Source organism: Microcaecilia unicolor, chromosome 14 (genome assembly GCF_901765095.1).
Source record: "Microcaecilia unicolor chromosome 14, aMicUni1.1, whole genome shotgun sequence".
NCBI lineage: Eukaryota > Metazoa > Chordata > Amphibia > Gymnophiona > Siphonopidae > Microcaecilia > Microcaecilia unicolor.
In genome coordinates, this window is record NC_044044.1 from 40,734,405 (window position 1) to 40,756,551 (window position 22,147).

Below are 22,147 nucleotides of genomic sequence, written 5' to 3' on the forward strand. Positions count from 1 at the left end.
CCTAAACCTTACTAAGTGGAGGCCTGTATTAATTGTCAAGGTAAGTGTCCTTAACGCGGAATTCTCACGCTGCATAGCGCGTTAGGTGCAAAGCCTAGGTGAAGGCGAGTTGTCAATCTGGAGTACCCCCTACTTGCCCACCCCTCTCCAATTTTCTAGAAATAAGCAGATACAAGCCCAGCTTTCGCCATAAAGCATCCAGACACGCTGAATCTGTTTCCAACACTAACGAGGAGCCGGTGCTTCCTGCATTAGCACGCCTTGCCTCTTGGCCATGGTTTATTACGATGCCCTGCAGATGAGATCAAGTTGAACTGCTGTAGGCTAAAACTTAATACAGTGCAATTTGAAGATCCGCTAATGGACATGGAATTTATTAAGATACCTAAAATACGGTAAATGCAAAATGATGCATGGGTACATCTTAGACTTCGCATCCTCGCTGTCAAACATTTCAGGCATGGAATAGCAAATATAAGCCTGCTAATTCAATTTGCCTTTGCAATTTCCTTGCATTGTAAGGTAAACTGCATTGGGAGGCAGTCCTGGGAATACTTTAAATAATGTTTATGATGTTAAATCAAGTTAAATTCTCTTTTTACTTACTGTTACTTTTGTGGCTCTCTAAAGGTTAGTAGTTTATCATATGTGAGAAATATCTAGCGCTGCTGTATAATTCAGTCTCCTTTTCATTAAGGCATTAGAGAGAGAGAGAGAGAGAGAGTCAAAAGAAAAAGCCTGTAATCCTTTGCCCAGGCTCAGGTCTTGGCTAGTCTTGCGTCTGGCTGGGCACAAGCCGATGGTGAAGTGAATTTCTTAGCCAAACGAAATCCCCAAGCTATTAAAAAAACCTTTTGGGGGGTTCTTTTCAATGTGATCTCCCCCCTTTGCATCTATTTCTCTATTTTTGCTTTTTTCTGTGCTGCCCTAGATCGATTTCTTCGCCCCCCCCCCCCCCAACAACAAAAATGTTTACTTAGGAAGGGAGTCTAAAATTGTGTTTTTTAAATGTTTTTCAAATGTTCCTTTAATTTTTCACTTTTTTTTGTTCCTGTGCTGTTGAAAGTACTCTACAAAAGATGCTTGGGGAAGGGGAGGGTGGTTTAAAAATCCACCACACTGTTATAGTGTCTCAAAATTCCTGAATTTCCGGGTGACTTTCTCGGGGAGGTTCCTGTCTCTGAACACCCATCTCTACTCTGCTTTTCCAGGTTTAAATAAAAAAAATAAAATAAAAACAAAACTACGCCCAAGGTGAAATTAAACTTGACAACTGAATTTGGGCTTGCTGAACAACTGAAGTGGCGGTTTAAATAGTCTAGACCTGTATCTGAGTTATTGTAAAAGGTTTATTCCTCTAAAATCTAAAAGTGAATCAATGGTCAAGCAAGACCTCTACAGAGATCTACAAATCTCAATATCCACTATGATGCTGTGCCTGTATTCGTGTTTTAAGGTGTTTTTGGATGGAAATCAGCCCAGCACTTCCAGAACTTTAAAAATAGGAGTTACTGCTCTTTCAGTGTGGTCCAAATCCCCCCTTCCATTTTGCACCTACGGTTAGGTTTTTCCAAAAGGTTACAGTTAGTGGGAATCACATCTCTGTGGGTTTGGAGAGGTTCTAGTTAGATTTAGTCAGATCACTTTATCCATGTCTGGAAAGGCATTTTTACTAGTTTCATAGTTGTCCAGTTAAATGGGATTTTGGTTGCAGTGTGTGTACAATCACTCCTGAAAACAAGGGGTTTGATTTTGCTACTGGACAGGTAGGTAACTCAGACTAAACAGGTTCTATTTAATAATTTCTCCTACTTAATAAAATTACAATAGCTATCAGGTTTTTTAAAAAAAATGTTATTTAATATTCAGCAGAGGAAATATTACATTTCTGTAATGCAATTTTGATTTCTAAAAGGTCAAATTACATTATATCTGGCACGGACTTTAGTCTGTTCTTCCCCCCTGCGGAAAAAAAAAGGCGAAAGCCACAATGCAAAAGCAAATTGTGAAAGTATTTTGTGTCTTTAATGGCTGGGAAATGTATTTAAATGTATTCTGCGAAAGGTCCAAAAGTCCCTGCCAAACAGTAAATTGATCAATAAAACGTAATTAATCAACTAAATGGTGTTTTAAACTCTGCTCGGGAGGGCTGAAAGCAAATTGTTAAGGGGAATAGGCTAAGTATTTTAATAAAATCATATCTGGTTTCACAGGAGGCGTTTTGGTGGTCATAAGTGATTATAACGCTTCATAATTGCAAATACTTCTACAACTGATACACCGAAAAGCTTCTGTTCACAGGGAAGCAAAGATACTTGATCATTCCTAATCAGCTTTCCTAGCCTGATAAATATCTGAGACAATTTAAATATGACATTTACAAAATCGTAAACTTTTTTGAAATAATGGCTGCTGCTCTTTCAACTTTTATGAAGAAACCTTGGACAAGGAAATGGTTCCTCTAGCCGGCTAACGGGATTTCGATTGATTACAGAAATAGCCTGCCTGCTTAATACGTTTATATTTCTGCATATGTCTCGGGAAGGAATAGTTAAGGATACTTGTAATATATCTTCAGCAGACCTGATCCTCTGTTGGAACGTAGTTACCATTTTAATTTTTGTATTAAGGAAGAGTGTGGACAGGGAACTCGTGTGATTAATGATTCAGGGGAGGGGAAGTGGGAGAGAAAAGTCAGTATATTCTGCTGGAATGTTCTGTAACTCCCTCCCCCCCCCCCCCCCCCCCTCCCAAACATGGGGTAGTGAAGGCATTGATCGCGGGTGGGGAAGGGGAGACTGTTGCAACATTTTTTTAAGCGTATGGTAAACAGAACTTAGCTTGTAGTTTCAAAGTAAACAAATATATATTTTTTAAATGTGCTTTTGGTTTCATTGACTTAATAAAAGTGCAGAGGTGATTTTATCAGTGTACTGCGATTTAGCTTAGGGTTACAGGATAAGCAAAGGTATGGGTTTTTCTTTATTTCCTGTTATATTTCTAATGCTGCTTGAGTTTATACTCCGATACAGCCAAAACAAAGTTTTGCAATATATTTTAAAGCACCTCCCCCCCCCAAAAAACAAAAGTTGTCAATGCTATTATTTCCTTTAGTATCCCTTTTACCTTGTGGGTGAGGGCCAGCACCCTCCACCTGGACAGCTCCGGCCCAGAACCGCTTCAGCACCCTCCACCTGGACAGCTCCAGCTCAGCACCTACAATGTCTCAGAAGGGCATAGTAGAGCATCATGGCAACCTAGCATCATGGATTTAAACATGCCCTACTCTTTTATTTATTTATTTAGATTTTGCTCACACCTTTTTCAGTAGTAGCTCAAGGTGAGTTCCATTCAGGTACTCTGGATATTTCTCTGTCCCAGGAGGACTCACAATCTAAGTTTGTACCTGAGGCAATGGAGGGTTAAGTGACTTGCCGAAGATCACAAGGAGCAGCACCCGGATTTGAACCGGCCACCTCTGGATTGCAAGACCTGCTCTAAGCACTAGGCCACTTCTCCACATGACACGAGCGCAAAGTTTGTCCTCATCCCCATTCCTTCATTCATACAAAAAAGCCAGCGATTGTCTTTTATCAAAAATGATGGAATTAGTGCGTTGCAGCTTGAGTTGATGGGGATGGGACCAACTTTGTCGCCCTGTCATTCTCTATGGCAAAGCTGACGGCTGGGATCTAACCTTCCATTAGCACAACCCCATTTTAAATAATAATTCCACTGTCTAACTGGGAGTAGCCTGAAGATTGTGGCACTTGGAGGCCTTCTAAGAATTTTCTTTCTTTCTCAATCGTTTCTGTAGGATCCTTTTTGAATTTATTAAAATGTATGTACTACAAACTGCTAAATTACCTAGAGTCCTCAAAAATTCAGAACTAAAGCTGAAGCCACGCACATTGGGAAAGGGAGAGCCAAGTAAGTCTGTGTGTTGCCTATTTCAGAAGAGGAGGTGTGTAATCTTTAAAAAAAAAGAACAATAAAAAAACATTTGAGCTCCTGTGAGCTGTGTCTCGATTTATTTTCCTGTTCCTAAGGAAAAGAACAATCACCCAGAACCCCCCCCCCCCCCATCCTTCATTGGTGCCGATGACCATTTAACAATACAAAAATACCTTTACCTAAAATATATAATATAGATTTTCTTGTTGAATGATGCTGTAGTCCCTTTTCTAAGATTAAAATGTAGTTGTATGAAGGATGTTGGTGGACTGTGTGTGCAGCTCTGCACTTTCCTGCTGTCTGGGATATATGATGATATATTTTCAGTCTCTTGTATACAGTCGCCTGTGCTCTATGTACCCTTTGCAGTTGCTCCAGCCCTACCGAGGGTATCCTGTAAGTTTCTGCTGGCAAAACCCAGCTCAGGTCTTGATTTCAATGCATTTGAATTTGAATTGGTGCAGGGCTGTTTATCGACCTTATCCTGCAGGAGAAATGCCCAGTGCCTTCAGGTCCAGCAAGAGGGGAGTGATTGGAGCTGGGCCCCTGGCAACAGCAATAAAACATTTAAGCTTTGGGCTTTCGATATTTAGTTTTGCTGTGAACGTGGGGGTTTCAAGGTGCAGAGGAAGGTGGGGTTTTATACCCACTGTTCGATCAATTGTACAAAGCAAGACCAGAAGCCCCTGGCAGCTGAAGGGGTTTCTCAGTAAATGAATGAAAGGCATCTGGGAATGGACTTTCACCCATCACCTGGGTCACTGGCCAGTTCTGATGGACACAAACATTCGCCACTGGCCACTCGTGTGCTTCCAGCCCTCTCTCTCCTGTTCTCTGGGTTTGTTTGTTTTTTTCATCAAACCTTAGGCAATCAGGCTCAGGAAGAGAAAACCCACCCAACAAACTCACGTTAATATATGTGAAGCTGCTTCTTCCGCAATCCCTATCGTCACAAAGAATTCAGTTGTTGAGTGGGTTCTGTAAATCATTTCTTTCTAGACTGATGTAAGATGTCCACGGCGCAGTTTGACACAGACACACTGAAAAATGAGACTCTTAAAAGATGCTACACACAATATTTCCACTCTGGGTTGAACTTTGCTTTAAAGATTGATGCATTATGAGCCACACTAAACGCACCATCCTTCCAATATTTGGAAGATTAAATATGCCACTGTATAATGAGATGTAAGAGTTATATCTTCATAAAACTGACCTGCTAATATTTAATAACTACAAATGCTGCTGTTTTGGTTTCAGGAAGACCGTCTTTTGTGTCTCCATTTTTGTTATTTCGCTCGAATTTGCCTCTACTGTGCTTGCATTTTTAAATTATTTTTGCAATGTGTACAGGAAACTTTTTTTAACGCAAAGGATCCTTTGTTATTATAGGAGTTAGATTTCTTTTGTCCACTTCTGCTTCCCCCCCCCCCCCCAAGTCCTCCAGGGAAAACGGACAGGTCAGGCCACTGACCATTATGGAAATCACCTCGGCTGTAATTGTAGCTTGCAGAAGTCGACTGGAAGAAATGCGTTTTCTAATCACCGTAGGCTCTGTTGACTGTGTCCACTTGACTTCCCGTTCGAGTATCTACATTTATTAAGCAGCCCCTTTAATTCATCCCTCTGTGATATATACGTATTATTTAACTTGTTGATTAATTTCAGGGGCTGGATTTCTACTTACAACTTTTTACCACCCTGTAGTATTAGACAAAACACAGAGAGCAACGTTACCAAAATTAACTGGAAGCCGGGCAACTCTTCTTAGCGAATATTAAAGGTTTTCTAGTTAATCGAGATTAAACATGAAATATTTCTCAGCATAAGTTATGCACAGAAGTGGAAAGCATTCATTTTTCTTGCTGCCTGGCTGTATTCAATACGGGTGTTTCAAAGCTGGATATTAAAAGTATTGTCTCTAGAAACTCAGGGTCACTTTCCTGCCTTTTCCTGTCCTTGAGGGTTTGAATAGCGATATTCAAGTGAGTTTTGATGTTTGAAGTGTTTACTTTCAGATTTGAAATTCTGCTTGGAAAATGACGACCAACGTTCATATTCAAAGACCTCTAAAGACCCCCCGGGCAGACAACAATAAATATTTTGTGCTATTAGAAATGACCTTAGCTGAGTACATTTTGAATGTAGAGAATACAGTTGTAGGCTGTCGATTTGAAGACTAGACCTTCTACCTGTGCTAAGAAGGCAATACGTTCCCTTCTCCCCCTCAGCCCAACTCCTGTGCTGTGCAGGGCTTGCACCCAGGCCCGAAAGGGTTACACCAGGTTGGTATTTGATTATATGTCTGTCAGATTTTAGGCTGGTGACGTGTGGAAGCAGGAAACTGGAGTGTAGGGTCTAAAATCGATGGAACTAGCTGAAGGCTGAAAGCAGCGGCAGCCAAGCAGGGCAGTAATCTCTGGAGAGGCAGAGATCAGAGAAAGGCTGGAGCCGTATCAACAAAAGAGCTGGAGCCGAAAAATCAAATACAATATACGTATTTAGACACCAGCCCTTCCCTCCGCAAAGAGCAGCAAGAGAAAGTGATGCCCGCGACCCAAGTACTTCCTCCAAGAACCAAGAAGGAGATCTGGGGGAGGGGGTGGTCTGTGTCATCCTTAATTAGATAAGTCAAGGGTGAAGGAAGACCCCCTCCCCTTTGTCTACACAAAACCGAACAAGACCGTTACCTGCCCGGCGGAGAGGGGAGAAGAGGAGCCTTCCTAACTAGATCGCAGATCAGCAAAGCCCAAGGGCCAGAGGCGGCTTAGTCCAACTTTTCTGCCGGCTCTTCAGTGTCATCTCATCGGGTGCGATTGATGGCCGTGGGAGGGGAATGTAAGCCCCTGAAACTGCGCCTGCCTTTTTGAAGGAGAAGATGCCTCTGGTTCCGCACTGGAGATAAATGTGGCTGGACTTTCTCCCGAAAAGAAGCTGATTCCGATCTCTGCAAGAAGCAGAATCGCATCCCTTCCCACTAACGGTACTCCCAGATGTGAAATCCGTCGGTACGGACAAGTGTCTACACCAGTATCCCTCCCCTCAGCACTTAGAGGAGAAGATTAATGATTTGCAGACTAAATAAAACAAGGTTGCGCTAGCCTGGAGACATGAATGTCCAGTTGGCTTTGGAAAACACTGGTGACATGACCAGCCATGATCAGGAGCTGAGAACTTTGCATTCCTCCTTGCCCAGGGCTTCCCTCGTCTCCAGCATGGCCTCGGTGTTGGATGGCGGTGACTACCCCCGGCCCGAGCATCATTTGGCTACCTCTTTGCACCCGGGGCTCGGCTTTGAAGGTGATTGTCCCGCGGGACCGGTCAATAGCTACACAACCTTGACTCCCCTCCAGCCCTTGCACGACAAGTTTCACCAGCACCACCAATGTCTACCTGTTGGCAATGTGATTGGGAGCTTTACTCTAATGAGAGAGGAGAGGAGTCTGGGACCCTCTAGTAACTTTTACACCCACTATCACAAAGATATAACCATGGGGCAGAGCTTGTCTTCTTTACCTAGCCCTAACTTGACAAGCGTGCATAGCTATGGACATTCCAATGGACATTTAGTCAGCGAAAAGATGGTGACCTCCAACAGCTTTGACGGCCATTCTCCAATGTTTGGTAGGATGGATCAGCACTTTTCTAGGGAACTGTCCCCACCTCCAAGCTCCAGCCTGGGGTCCCCCAACAACTTGAGCCAGCACCCCTACGGCCATCATAGGCCTGAAATAAACTGCAGGCAGAACCCTCCGTTGTCCTCCCAAACCAACGTGCTCGCTGGTCAGCTGGAAGAAATCAACACCAAAGAAGTGGCCCAACGAATAATCGCAGAGCTGAAACGATACAGCATCCCTCAGGCCATCTTTGCGGAGAGAGTCCTATGCAGGTCTCAAGGAACCTTATCGGATCTCCTGAGGAACCCAAAACCTTGGAGCAAGCTCAAATCGGGAAGAGAGACCTTCAAAAGGATGTGGCGGTGGCTTCAAGAGCCCGAATTTCAGAGGATGGCCGTTTTAAGGTTAGAAGGTAAGATATTTTATAAGCATGATACAGAACCCTTCCGTCAACAACACAGGAAAACCAACTTGATTTGTCGGTGGGTCTTTAACGCTATCAAAGGAGTACTTCAAAGTGGGACATAGTTTGGTTTCAAAGACCCAGGACTAAGTACTAAGGTTTATCGTTATCGGGCACAGCACTACATGTGTGCTTTATATGTGTAATTATCAAAATAATGAATTGATAAATTGGGTGAGGTGTTGCCTTTCACTTTCAGTTTACCTGTGTTGTTTTCTGAAAGTGTCAGATATACTCATTTCATGTTCATAACTCTCACTTTCTCTTCTGTGTCTGTGGCCCTGGAGCTCTGTCACAGAACTCATGTATCCAAGTTGTATATGAGCTGAGACACCTGAAATCTTGGGTGGCTCCTTTGGGTAAAGAATGAAGTCTCCCCATTCACTTAAGGCTGCCCTGCAAGCAAAGATAAGAAAAACTTTGATCTATTCTTACTGTACACCGCCTTGAGTGAATTCCTTCAAAAAGGTTGTAAATAAATCCTAATAAATAAATAAAACTCAAAAGTGCTAGAAATGGCCCTTTGTCCCTTTAGCTGATTGGGGGGGGGGGGGAGCTGGTAAGGTTTTAAGACAGCTTTTTTACTCAGCCCCCGCACCATGATGAGTCTGTGTACATGGCTAGGCTTCCATGTTCCTCGGTAGTTGGGGTGTTACAGCAAAGATTGCTCAGGGAATGGGGCCTTTAAACATCCAAAATAAAACAGAGGTTCTGGGACCGGCAACCCAGGGCTAAAACAAAACCACAGGGCTAAAACAAAAAATTATTATTTTAATTTGGATTTTGCTCACACCTTTTTCAGTAGTAGCTCAAGGTGAGTTACTCTGGTATTTCTCTGTCCTAGGAGGAGGGCTCACAATCTAAGTTTGTACCTGAGGCAATGGAGGGTTAAGTGACTTGCCCACGATCAGGAGGAGTAGCAGTGGGATTTGAACCTCCACCTCAGGATTGTAAGACAGGTGCTCTAACCACTAGGCCACTCCTCCACTCTTGTGAAGAATTTAATGCAGCTGTAAATATATCCTGAAAGACCCAATGATCACCTTTTTATACTCCATTCTATGTTAAAAGAGTTGGACAACACAAGACAAACCCAAGATTGTTCCTGGAAACCTAGAGTTCTTTTAAATGATCAGCTGAGCAGTCACATTATTTATTAAAAATTGATTTTTCCCTGGAGAAGCATAAAAGTTTTTTATCATGAACACTCTGGATGAGAGGAGAAATAACTGCATGAGCCAAAATATTCTTCTATTTTTTTGGCCATACAGAGAGCCCAAGGTCATCATTGCAGAGCACAGTTATGAGGAAGGGTCATACCTCATACTAGTCAGCTGCTTTGTGGGCTTGGGGAAGTGAGGAGGGGTCAGTTCCTAAACTGATATCAGGAGACAGGTCTGGTGAGCACCTACCCTTGTGTCCCATCGGCATCACAGTGTTTGAACCCATCGCAGCCTCATACATTTTAGGTCTTGTGGGGAGGTGACCCTTACTGGACAGTTTTGGCTTATGGAAGGTTATACGGTGTGTCCAATCCAACATGGTAGCCAGACATCCCATTGTCATGGGTTTTGTTCCATCACCCACTGAAGTGGTTCATGGCGTAGGTGGGCACCTTGACTTCATCACCCAGGTTTGGGATGGAGACAGTTTCTAAATGCATGGTCTGAGGAAGAGCTTGCTTCCTTTTCATGATACTAACAGACATCATTCCATATTGCTCCAGTTTCCCAAAAAGGTTTTCCTCCCAAAACTTATAACAATGTCTAACCATTGAAGTCTGTTCAGGAAAACCTGGGAATGACTGAAGGGTGGAAAATTACAGAGGAGGTTGTCCTGGGCCTGTTTTAAATGTGGATCCATGGGATGTGGTCAGTGGTGTAAATTCCACAGTAGAATCCAGAAAAGGAGGACCCTCCTCCTTGTAACCACTCCTGTCACTTGATGTGAATATCCCTTGCTCTGAAGACCCTTTTTGATATTTTGCTTGGGGGTCCTTCAATGGGATGTGGAAGTCCATTATAATAACATTTATGCATATCCTCGTGATGTATTATGCCAGTCACAGCTCATCAGCCACAACACACTTGGCTGAAAATGTCAACTTATTGTCCACAATTATTCCTAGGACCTTTTCTTGGGTGATGACCAAAGCGGAGTCCCACATTGCGTACATGGAGTTGCAATGCTTTTTCTCTCTGTGTGTCCTCCATTTTGATGCCCAGTTTCACAAAATCCTGTTTTCACTGCGTTGAATCATTTTGTGTCAACTCGCTCATTGCTCCCATCTCCAGATCATTTGTGAGTACGTTAAATGCACAAGTCCCAGTACAAACCCTTGAGGCACTCCACTATTGACCATTTTTTCTATTTGGAAAACTGATCATTCAGACTTATACTCTGTTTCCAATATCTCATGTTATTTTAAATTTACTGTCCCTCATCCACCCGATTCTTCCTGTCTCTCACCTATCCACCCCCATCCTGTTAGATTGTCACTTGAAATGCTTTGATGTTTCACTTATATATACTGTCATCTTCCACATTTGCTTATTTCCGATCTGACGAAGAAGGGCAACCTTCGAAAGCTAATCAAGAAGTGTATTAAGTTATGTCCAATAAAAAAAGGTATCATTTTATTTTATTTTCCATGTTTTATTTTGTTTTATTTTATTTCTATTGATTACCTGAAAGTGATAGAAATTCTCTTGAAGAGGTGAAAACAAAACTGCCCTGTTTCATGTAACAAAATCACACCTTGATACTGTTTATTTATAATTAAGCTCCATTTCAAATTTGGAGACACAGATATGAACTGATTGGTTCACCCAGTCTGCCCATTCGTGCCTGCCTGTCTGCAGTGTTGTCACCAGTCTAAGGCAATCTTTGATGTACTGCTTGCCTCTCTAAGGTTTCTCTAGGTCTGTCCCATGCATGCTTAAATTCAGCCACCCTTTCATCATCTACCACATCGGTGGGAAATCTGTTCCTAAAGTCCACCACCCTTTGATTATTCCTAGAAGATCGAGGTTTTCGCTGAGCTTTCAGAACTGGGAATCTGATAGGAACAAATCCAGAAATTTGCTCTGTCTGTCTTGTTGGGGTAAAGATGAATTTTTTTTATTTGTATTTTTTAAACACAGAGAAGCATCATTTCCTGCACATACCCATGTCTTACTTTTTTCTGGGTCAAAATACGATATCCTATGTCTTAAAATGGCCCTGCTCAGCCTCGGGAAATCGAGAGCACAGGACAAGAAGCAATTCAAATCCAACTTTATTAACTCTAACCCAGGAAGCATCTTCCGTAATCTTAATAGCAAGCTCCTGTCCAATCTGCATTTCAACTCGGTGAGGAATCTTCTTCAGAAAACTGATATTTAAACAATAAAACCAAACCATTTTGCTGTCCAAAGCCTATAACATTCCTCTGGCCAAGCCCACAAATGATAAAGGATGTTAGTGTTGAACATAAGGAACTCCTGCAACTGTTACCTATGATTCTGAAAATGGAAAATGCAGAGTAATCTGATTGTATGGTTATACACTGATGCTGTATTTCTGAAATCCACACAACTGGAGTCTTGAGGCAGTGGCAGACCTCCTGGTAACAAGGCTTCTGAATGAATTTCTTGCCTTAGCCCTGGGTTTCTTTTAGTTGTGTTTTCTTGATAGAAAAAGCCCTGGGAGGAAGGGGTGTTAAACAAGGAGGTTTAGTCCATTATTTTAGAAACATATCCGCATGTAACTAGCAGCGTTTTCCCATCTATATCACATGCACATGTAAATACAGATTTCAGAAAGCCACCGAGGTTTTAAGGCAATCTGACCGGGGCATGGCTTGGGTTCAAGTAAAATCTCCATGTGCATTCCCCAGATTACAAAGGGGGAAAATGTCTATGTCGAGTTTTACACTAGCTGAAAGGTACATATAGGTATTTTTTAATGGCTCCTTCTGGCTAGAGTTTTACACAAGGGATAAAGGGAATCATTCTTTTTAATCCCATGTAATTTATTTCCTTCTTGAAAATGAAACCAAATTTAATTTGTAGCTCACTACTTGATTGGCCACACTTATATGTGTAGGTTTATAAATAGGGCACGTGAAATCCCGTGGAAGCTGCCGTATATTTTTCAACTTGCATATTTCTAGAATGGTCTGCTCCATCTGCACATGCCGGCAAAAACAGCTGCCCTCCTGAAATGCCTAGCACTGGCAAAACTTCTTTTAAAATACCACCAGAATTGACTACATCCCCACCTGGATGTCTCGGTTCCACTCTCTACGTTCTGTGTAAAATGAGGCTGTCATCACCTAGGAATGGGTTTACCTGCCCCCCCCCCCCATTCTCCCTTCCCCCACACACACATAACATTTGTGTTGAACAGAACACAACTCTAAATGCTGCCCGGTTGTGTGTGATAACCATTCAGAATATTGCTGGAACGCCCAAAATGAGAGCAGAACACCTTCTTCAAAGTGTAACATTTTGCTCTGCATCCACTGTGTTGTGTAATGTCTTTCTTTTTGTCAACTGTACCTCTGAGGATGCTCCACTTATCCTGATGTGCTATATTAAAACATAGAAGCATAGACAATGATGGCAGATAGATATTATGGCCTATCCAGTCTGCCCATCCCCACCAGCTATTAATCTCTGCAATCCCTTTCTCTCCCTCAGAGATCCTCTGTACATACATAGAAACCGACAGCAGATTGATTGATTTATTTAGGCTTGACATGCTGTTCAAAGCTGTGTACAATGAAGTATAAAAACATGGAAAACAAAATAACGAAAGGAACTACAATAATGAATAGGAAAAAGTAGATGAGACCATGTATACTGGCTACAAAGGAGCAAGACATTATCACAACAACAGAAGGAAGGAGAGCGGAGGGAAGAAGAGAGAGAGAGAAAGGGCGGAGAGAGTAAGGGGAAGACAGGGGCCACTCAACAGTAAGAGACAGCACTGTGCCTAATTTGATAAAGTTGGAAAAGCCAGGTTTTCACCATAGACATGAAGTTTTTGAAGGAGAGTTCAGAATAGATAGTGATGGGCAAAGAGTTCCACAGTGCTGGAGCAGCAAAAAAGAAAGTTTGATGTCTAGTGGATTTAAGAGATGCCTCTTTTGGATCGGGTAGGATAAGTCTGTGATCATTTAAGGAATGGAGGATGTGGCAGGATGAAGAGAGAATCGTGAGGGAGGATAGGTAGGGTGGGATACCCATCCTGTGCATCTTAAAAGTGAGCATGAGCAATTTGAAGAGAAGGCGTTGTTCGATCGGAAGCCAGTGATGAGATCTAAATAACGGAAAGATGTGGTCAAAATGGTGAGTGTGGCAAAGGAGTCTCAAGGCAGTGTTTTGGACAAACTGTAACTTTTTTCAAAAAGAGAATGACTGCAACCAAGATAGACGATGTTACAGTAGTCTAGTCGTGTAGTGAGTAGGGAAAGAATAAGAGCGTGAAATGAGCCATGATCAAAATATCATTGGATGGATGCACACCTGGATAAATTGCCTATACACATCCCATCCTAGAAGGAAGCTCTTTGGTACGATGCCAGTACTATGGCAAGTGTTAGATTCAAATTTGAGAGACTGAATCATACTCCACATACCCTAGTTTAGGAGTGGAGGAGTGGCCTAGTGGTTAGTGTGGTGGACTCTGGTCTTGGGGAACTAAGGAACTGAGTTCAATTCCCACTTCAGGCACAGCTCCTTGTGACTCTGGGCAAGTCACTTAACCCTCCATTGCCCCAGGTACAAATAAGTACCTGTATATGTATGCTGCATTGAGCCTGCCATGAGTGGGAAAGCACGGGGTACAAATGTAAATAAAATAAATTACTGTCATGAGTAACTCACTTGGAGACTACTGCCCCTGAAAAAATCCTCTGTGCTCATCCCATGCTTTCTTGAATTCAGATACATTCTTCGTCTCTACCACTTCTGCTGGGAGGCCATTCCACACATCCACCAACCTTTCTGAGATCTGATGATTTTTCTTTGCAAAATTATTTCCCCATTCTTGCTGATAAACACTCTATAAGAGGTTTATTATGGGAATTTACTTGCCGCATGGCTGTTTCCTGTAGAAAAGAGAGACTTCCCTTTTTACCTGCTGTGGTAAAAGGGGGTCTCGGTGCACGTGAAAGACACACGCTGACACCTGCGCAGGCCCCCTTTTGCTGCAGCTTGGTAAAAGGGGTCCTAGGTGACCACCTCATAAGTTTATAAGTACATAAGTAATGCCACACTGGGAAAAGACCAAGGGTCCATCGAGCCCAGCATCCTGTCCACGACAGCGGCCAATCCAGACCAAGGGCACCTGGCAAGCTTCTCAAACGTACAAACATTCTATACATGTTATTCCTGGAATTGTGGATTTTTTCCCCCAAGTCCATTTAGTAGTGGTTTATGGACTTGACCTTTAGGAAACCGTCTAACCCCTTTTTAAACTCTGCCAAGCTAACAGCCTTCATGTGCTCCGGCAACGAATTCCAGAGTTTAATTACGCGTTGGGTGAAGAAACATTTTCTCCGATTTGTTTTAAATTTACTACACTGTAGTTTCATCGCATGCCCCCTAGTCCTAGTACTTTTGGAAAGCGTGAACAGACGCTTCACATACACCTGTTCCACTCCACTCATTATTTTATATACCTCTATCATGTCTCCCCTCAGCCGTCTCTTCTCCAAGCTGAAAAGCCTTAGCCTCCTTAGTCTTTCTTCATAGGGGAGTCGTCCCATCCCCGCTATCAGTTTTGTCGCTCTTCGCTGCACCTTTTCCAATTCTATTATATCTTTCTTGAGATGCGGCAACCAGAATTAAACACAATACTCAAGGTGCGGTCACACCACGGAGCGATATAACGGCATTATAACATCCTCACACCTGTTTTCCATACCTTTCCTAATAATACCCAACATTCTATTCGCTTTCCGAGCTGCAGCAGGAATATCCAGGAATAATGCCTGCAGTGGCTAAAAAACCACCCCCACCATCACCAGATGAATAAATGCCATACATTGTTTGTTTTAAATCATTATAAAATGCAAAATAAATATTTTTTCTTTTAGATAAACATCATTGGTGCCAGGATATTAACCCGTTAGTGTCCAATGTTCCCGTAATAAGCCATATGGGAACATTGGACACTAAAGGGTTAAGCACTCTAGGGAATCCTTCACTCTGGCGCCCACCCACCCATTACAGCTCTAGTATAAACACTTCAGTGTTCAACCTGGGGATCTCATGGACCATCCCATGAGGTAGACTTTGTGTGGTAGAGGAAACTGGAGCATCTTAAGTGTCCTCCCTCCTGCCAGCCACAGGGCAGGAGCTGAGCTGCAGGATGTCTGCTTCCTGCCCTTCCGAGAACATTGGCATAGGATTATATTTTCTTGTGAGCAGGGTTCATGATCATATCCAGTTTAAGGGCACAGTGAACAGGGGTAAAACCAGGAGCGGCTCAGCCTGTCTCTCAGGACATGGAGCTCATCGCTGGCTTGATCACAAGCTGTTCTAATTTAGGCTGTACCAGGACAGTAGTACCCACCCCCCTTTTTCCTCTCAAAATTAAAATCCAAATGCGAGGAGTGTTGGGACAGTGTTGGACTTAGGGATACACTGGTGCTTCCCAGTGCTGAAGACTCCAGGGAAGAGAAAACATCCAGGTGGCACTGGCGGGTGTCTCTCCATTTCAGGGAATGAGCAGCCAGTCAGACGTTAGACCAGCACTGGATTTTGAACTTACATCCAAGTGCATTGGAAGATTTGTAGTTCCTGCTTCCTACCCTGTGACATCAGCACCAGGATGGGGGTAGTCTGAAATCCAGTACTGGCTTCAACTCTTCCTCCAGGAGCACAGGGGCTGTTGGCACTCACCAGACAAGGATGCATTGCCACAGTCTGCCCTAGGTAGCAAGTCCCCTGACCAGTGCTGACAGCTGCAGTGTTGATTCTCATGGGCTACAGACAAGTCTGAGGAGACTGCCAGAGAGTGTGTATGTTTATCAGTCTACACGCTGGTTGCTGCCTCCCCAAGGAACTGTATGACTGAGAGAAGCTTCACTGTCACTCAGTAACAGTCCAGTACGCAGCAGCACAGCAGAAGCCAGCCAGAGTCCTGGGCCCACGGTTCTCCAGGCACAGGGGCTGAAACGAGAGCCCTGTGCCTTGCTTCGGATTTTCTGTGCTGATAATAAAATATTGACCGCTCTGGCTTCATGTTCCAGGGGATCTCCTGGGTTTATCCCTTGGCTTATCATACAACAAAGCCAAAAATACATTTACAAAATGCAGAAGATACATCACTAGATGTACCTTAATCCTAAACTGGAAAGTGACAGCTCATTAGGGAACCCCTTTAAATTGCGAAGAAATTATTTCAGACCAGTCAAGCTAGTGGTTATCGAACAGCAAAGCAACACACAAATGAAGCGTGGTATGATCCTCAATGATAGCAGCCCCCATGCCACAAAATGGGCTGCCTAAAATACCACTTATTTTAATGTACAAATATGTGAAAAAGACCCCCTTTTTTTAATTTCATGAAACTTTGGTTCCCAGAAGGGGGAAAGGGAAATGGGACTTAATATACCACCCTTCTGGGGTTTTTGCAACTACATTCAAAGCGGTTTACATATATTCAGGTACTTATTTTGTACCAGGGGCAATGGAGGGTTAAGTGACTTGCCCCGAGTCACAAGGAGCTGCAGTGGGAACTGAGCTCAGTTCCCCAGAATCAGAGTCCGCTGCACTAACCACTAGGCTACTCCTCCACTGAAAAGATCCCTCATGCCTTGTTCTTCACTCTGTCACATCTTCTTAGAGTCTTAATCCAAAGTGGTCTTTCTTTCTGTCCAGAAGAATTTTATTGTTGAGGTTCTCCACATGAAGGATCCCAGGGTAGAAAAATGGAAAGGGGTTTTACATCCTTCTATTTCAAGCCTCCTGTGGTATGCAAATCTATCTCATGCATGTACATTGTGGATATCTTGAAAACCTGACTGGCTGAGTGTGCCCCAAGGACTGGATTGAGAATGCCTGTAGTAGGCTGATCCAGTCCTGGCTGTGCCCATTTGCATGCTGGGTTCTGTAGTTCTGCTTTTACCATTGAGGTCTCTTTAGAAAATCAAAATGACAGGTCTGTGCATGCAATTAGATTAAAAAAAAGAAAGTGGTTCCCAAATCTGGTCCTGGAAGCACCCCAGCCAGTCAGATTTCCAGGATATCCACAATGAATATTCATGAGAGAGATTTCCATGCACTGCCTCCACTTCATGCAGATCCCTTTCATGAATATTCATTGTGGATATCTTGAAAGCCTGATTGGCTGAGTGTGCCCCAAGGACTGGATTGAGAACGCCTGTAGTAGGCTGATCCAGTCCTGGCTGTGCCCATTTGCATGCTGGGTTCTGTAGTTCTGCTTTTACCATTGAGGTCTCTTTAGAAAATCAAAATGACAGGTCTGTGCATGCAATTAGATTAAAAAAAGAAAGTGGTTCCCAAATCCGGTCCTGGAGGCACCCCAGCCAGTCAGATTTCCAGGATATCCACAATGAATATTCATGAGAGAGATTTCCATGCACTGCCTCCACTTCATGCAGATCCCTTTCATAAATATTCATTGTGGATATCTTGAAAGCCTGATTGGCTGAGTGTGCCCCAAGGACTGGATTGAGAACGCCTGTAGTAGGCTGATCCAGTTCTGGCTGTGCCCATTTGCATGCTGGGTTCTGTAGTTCTGCTTTTACCATTGAGGTCTCTTTAGAAAATCAAAATGACAGGTCTGTGCATGCAATTAGATTAAAAAAAGAAAGTGGTTCCCAAATCCGGTCCTGGAGGCACCCCAGCCAGTCAGATTTCCAGGATATCCACAATGAATATTCATGAGAGAGATTTGCATGCACTGCCTCCACTTTGTGCAAATCTCTCTCCTGAATATTCATTGTGGATATCTTGAAAGCCTGACTGGCTGGGGTGCCTGCAGGACCAGGTTTGGGAACCACTGACAAACCAGCCCTTGGTCAGCCTATTTGATTGAGCTGAGGTGATGAGTGGCCCTAGAGGGCCTGGGGAGGCTTATTCTCATGTGTCATTTTTCAGCACTGTTCTGTCTTTCCTCGCTGCCATGGCCTTGTAGGATCAAGGGGAGAGAAAAAGCAGAAAGCCCCAGGGTGCTAAGAGTGAGGGGTCCCTTGTAGTACCGCAGCAATGACTTGAATATGACTTGAGTTAATCGCTGGCTCGACAGCTGGGAGGGGTGGCCTCTTGCACCAGTGCCAATTGCTAATAGGGATGCCCAAGCCAACTCTAGCCATTCTGTCATCATCTGCTTATTGATGTTCCTGAAATTCTCCTGCTCCCTCAAACATCTACACTGCCACCACCAGATTTCTAGGGCTACTTTCTTCACCCAGTCTCTGTGCCGAGGGCCCCCCCAACCATTCTCCTCCTGCCATTCTCGAAATCGGAGACACGCAGGCAGATAGTGTTACCACCTGATTCCATAGGGAAAAGGCTATTCCAGTCCTGATTTTACTCTGCTGCATACACAACTTTGTAGTTTTGCTTTTCTTGAGAAACTCAATGGGACAATTCATAGACCCTGCATATAACAGGGTAAAATGAGCACAAGAGTAGCCTCTTCCTTATCCACACAAAACACCTGAAAGGGATCTCAAGGGTGACAAAAGGTGGACAGTGTGATGAAATCAAACCTATGACATTAGCAGTCAAGGACTGCTTAATACTCTCACTACAAAGAACACTTCCTGAGCTTCCATTCTCCTCTGCAGGAGCAAGAGAAACCTTAGAATTATGTAGGACCTTCAGGAGAAGGGCAACACCTTCACCGGGTTCATGGCAAGGGCTTAAACCTACACCACTTACACCACTTACACCATTACATAGCTCACTGAAGGCAAGATAGCCACTTCGCTCCAGGCCCACCAAATAGGTTGGTCCAATCCTGAGTCTTCGCATTGTATGCAGGAAGTTGTAGTTCTTAGTGAAATCAATGGCAAAATCAGAACTACAGCTCCCTGCATGCACTGGGATTAAAACAGGGCTGGATCAGCCTGTTTGGCTGACCTGGGGTGAGGCAGCAACTCCTAGCACAAATGGATTTAAAGTTGCTCATCTATCTATATATGAGTTCTGTTTCATCCGGAAAGGCAGCCGGGTCTGATACTCTGGAGGGAGTGAGAGATTTGGATCTGGTTTTGGGTATTGATCCGGTCTCGCAGAGCCAGCATACAAACGGATCCGCAGCCTCTGTCTGCGCCAGCTCAGCCGGCCGCAGCTCCTGAAGGGTTAACGCAGAACCAGTCTGTTTGCAGACTGCACTGCTGTGATCTGATCAATATTTTCTATCAGTGTGCAGTCCCAGACGAGAAGCAGGATGGAGGGACTGGGGGTGAGGAGGAGGAGGAGGAGGAGGAGAAGGCTTGTATACTGGTGGTGGTGATGGGGACAGAGTGGGGGAAAGGAGAGTTTAGAAACTGGTAGAATATTTCCAGAGCCCTGGCTCATTTCTCATTAAATCTGTCCTCGTTGTCCATAGCTGGACAGATCAATGTTTCAGTGTTTGGAGAGGAGCACAGCTGCTGGGAATGGTTGCAGTGGAGGCATCTTCCCTTGTTCCACCCCCACCCACCCCCACCACTCGCAGTCCCATGTGACATGACGCAGCAAATCTTTCCTTTTATTCTTAGCTGCTTTGAGTCAAGGACTTACCTGACAAGACCAAAATCATTTTAATAATAATGTGTTGCCTCTTTCAGTTGCTCCCTGGCCTTCTTTTCCGTAACTATGTTGCTCACTTAACAGACTTTATCAGAAGTAATTTTCTGAAAACAAAATAGGAACCCGTTTGGAGCCAGTTGGGGGCAGAGGGGATCCCACCTTCCCACTTCACTTGCAATGGGAGAAAAGGTGCGAAAGGTTCTGGATCGGTGATCTGGCATGATCAGACAGAACATCACCGGCACCACTGTGACCTCTGCATTTCTACGCCATTGTAGTAAGAATGTGAGAAAAGCATGCTAAATCATTGAGCCCAGCAGCCAGTCCGGGTCCCAAGTACCCGGCAGATGATCTAGGGGTGCCAACTAGATCCAGATTCGGCCGACAGGGTTGATCTGGTCCTGGGTTTACCCCATTGCATCAGGGACATGTGGTTCTGATTTCTCCATTGAATTCCCTAAGAAAAGCGAGGCTACTGGTCCTTGCAAGCATTGGGGTAAGCCCAGAACTGGATCAACCCTGTTGGGCGAATCTGGATCTAGTTGGCAACCTCAGGCAGATCCCCAAAACTAGATGTGGCTTATAGCTCATTCCAAGAGCTAAATGATGGCTGTAATTTTTGATGGACATTTCCTCCCTTAAAACTTCCTACAATTTGTTTTCCAGCTGCAAGTCATTAGTTTCATGGAATGGCTTCTGGGTTTTGGGGTGATTGACCCCACTCATGATTTGATAAACTTCTATCCTATCCTCCACTCTTTTGCCTGCCCTCCAAGCCGAACAGCCCTAACCTGTGAACAGGAAGCTCTAGAAAACACAGCAAATAAAGTCTCTCAGGGCTGAAGGAGGTCAACGGCATACGTCTAAGGAGGCTGAGAAATATCTGCAATGAAATAACAATGGCTGTCAATGTTTTTCTTTAGACCTGGCAGAAAAACACACTAAAGGTCCAGTCAATAAGATGGTCTTTACCATTGACAAACATAGGGGAGGGTACTTGGTAAACTCCAGCAAAATGCAGAGAGTGCAGGGCCTAAAAATGCCTGAGGAGATGTACAAAATGCAGTGAACATGACAGATGAAAATTCCAGACAGGTATCGGCAACATGCAGAGAGCACCGAAGTTGAAAATACCAGAACAGACTGTAGTAAAATGCAGAGAGCACCAGGACTGAAAATACCAGAGGGGAAAGCAGTAAAATTCAGTGTGTTGGAACTGAAAATACCAGGGGAGAACCCAGTGAAGCACACAGGCTGAAAATAGCAAAGAAAACGTCAACGAAAAGCAGAATGCATGGAAATGAATAAAATAACAAAAATCCTGAGGCTCATGATCAAGTATATAATATCACGTTCATTGTTGATTTAAATCTTGAATTGATAATGAATGTGACTGTTGGGCAGATCCATTCAGGTTTTTATCTGCTGTCACTTACTATGTTACTATATGTTACTCTGTCTCCCATGCCCTGGAAACGCTTCTTCCCCCTCCCCTGTTGACAGACTTAGAAATACTGCTATATTCTGACAGAGGGTTACCACTGGCTCTTTTGTCTTTCGGGGACAGGCTGATTCCACCCTCGTTTCCCATTGCTTACATGGAAAGCCCATTCTGACATCTTAGAAAAGGACAGGAACTACAGCTCCATACATGCAATGGGGGAAAACGCAGTCTGGATCAGCATGACCCTGAAAACATGGCACCGGTCGGTCACCTCTCCCTCTCTATGCTTTCCTCCTGTCTCACAGCCTTCCTTTTCTTTTCTAGCCTGCAAAAGGAAAGAGCAAGAGCAAAGCAAGGCCGAAAGAAATCACGGGCCGAAGCGGCATCGGCTGGTCTTCACCGACATTCAACGCCGCACGTTGCATGCCATCTTTCACGAGAACCAACGGCCCTCTAAGGAGCTGCAGATCACCATAGCTCAGCAGCTGGGCCTGGAGCTTTCCACTGTCAGTAACTTCTTCATGAACGCACGCCGACGCAGCCTGGACAAGTGGATGGATGAGGGCCCCGGCCGGCCCCTTCCCTTGGCACCCCACACGCCCAGCACCTCCTCGGCCATCACATGCACCAAAGCTTGAGAGCAGAAACAGATGGACTGGCAGCTTCCTGGCCACCCGCTCCTGCTCCCTTCATCAGAGGCCTTGTCTCGGTCTCTTTATTCTTGACCTCAACACTCTTTCTGGTTCAATCACTGCGCATTCTACGGGTCAGTTTTTAGACAACAGGAAAGAACTGCCATACTTTGTGGGGGATTTTAGGGACATCCATTTTTGGGAACTGTTTCAGTGCACAGAAATTTTTCAGAAATCTCCTAGCATGGAGGTGGAAAGCGATTTTTTTAAACAAAGGAATT

General features: G+C 44.0%; 1 protein-coding gene across 1 annotated transcript; it reads left to right on the plus strand.

Moving 5' to 3' along the window:
- Positions 1 to 7,064: 7,064 nt before the first annotated feature.
- LOC115457464 (hepatocyte nuclear factor 6-like) lies at positions 7,065 to 21,872 on the plus strand. Its single transcript, XM_030186879.1, has 2 exons — positions 7,065 to 7,983; positions 21,559 to 21,872. Exons 1-2 carry the CDS (start codon positions 7,065 to 7,067, stop codon positions 21,870 to 21,872), a joined length of 1,233 nt encoding a protein of 410 aa, XP_030042739.1.
- The last annotated feature ends 275 nt before the right edge of the window (positions 21,873 to 22,147 follow it).

Bases quoted from the DNA above. Each gene is read 5' to 3' on its own strand.
- LOC115457464 (XM_030186879.1), top strand. From the start codon at position 7,065: ATGAATGTCCAGTTGGCTTTGGAAAACACTGGTGACATGACCAGCCAT. The intron at 7,984-21,558 runs GTAAGATATTTT...TTTCTTTTCTAG, and splicing joins GGCCGTTTTAAGGTTAGAAG to CCTGCAAAAGGAAAGAGCAA.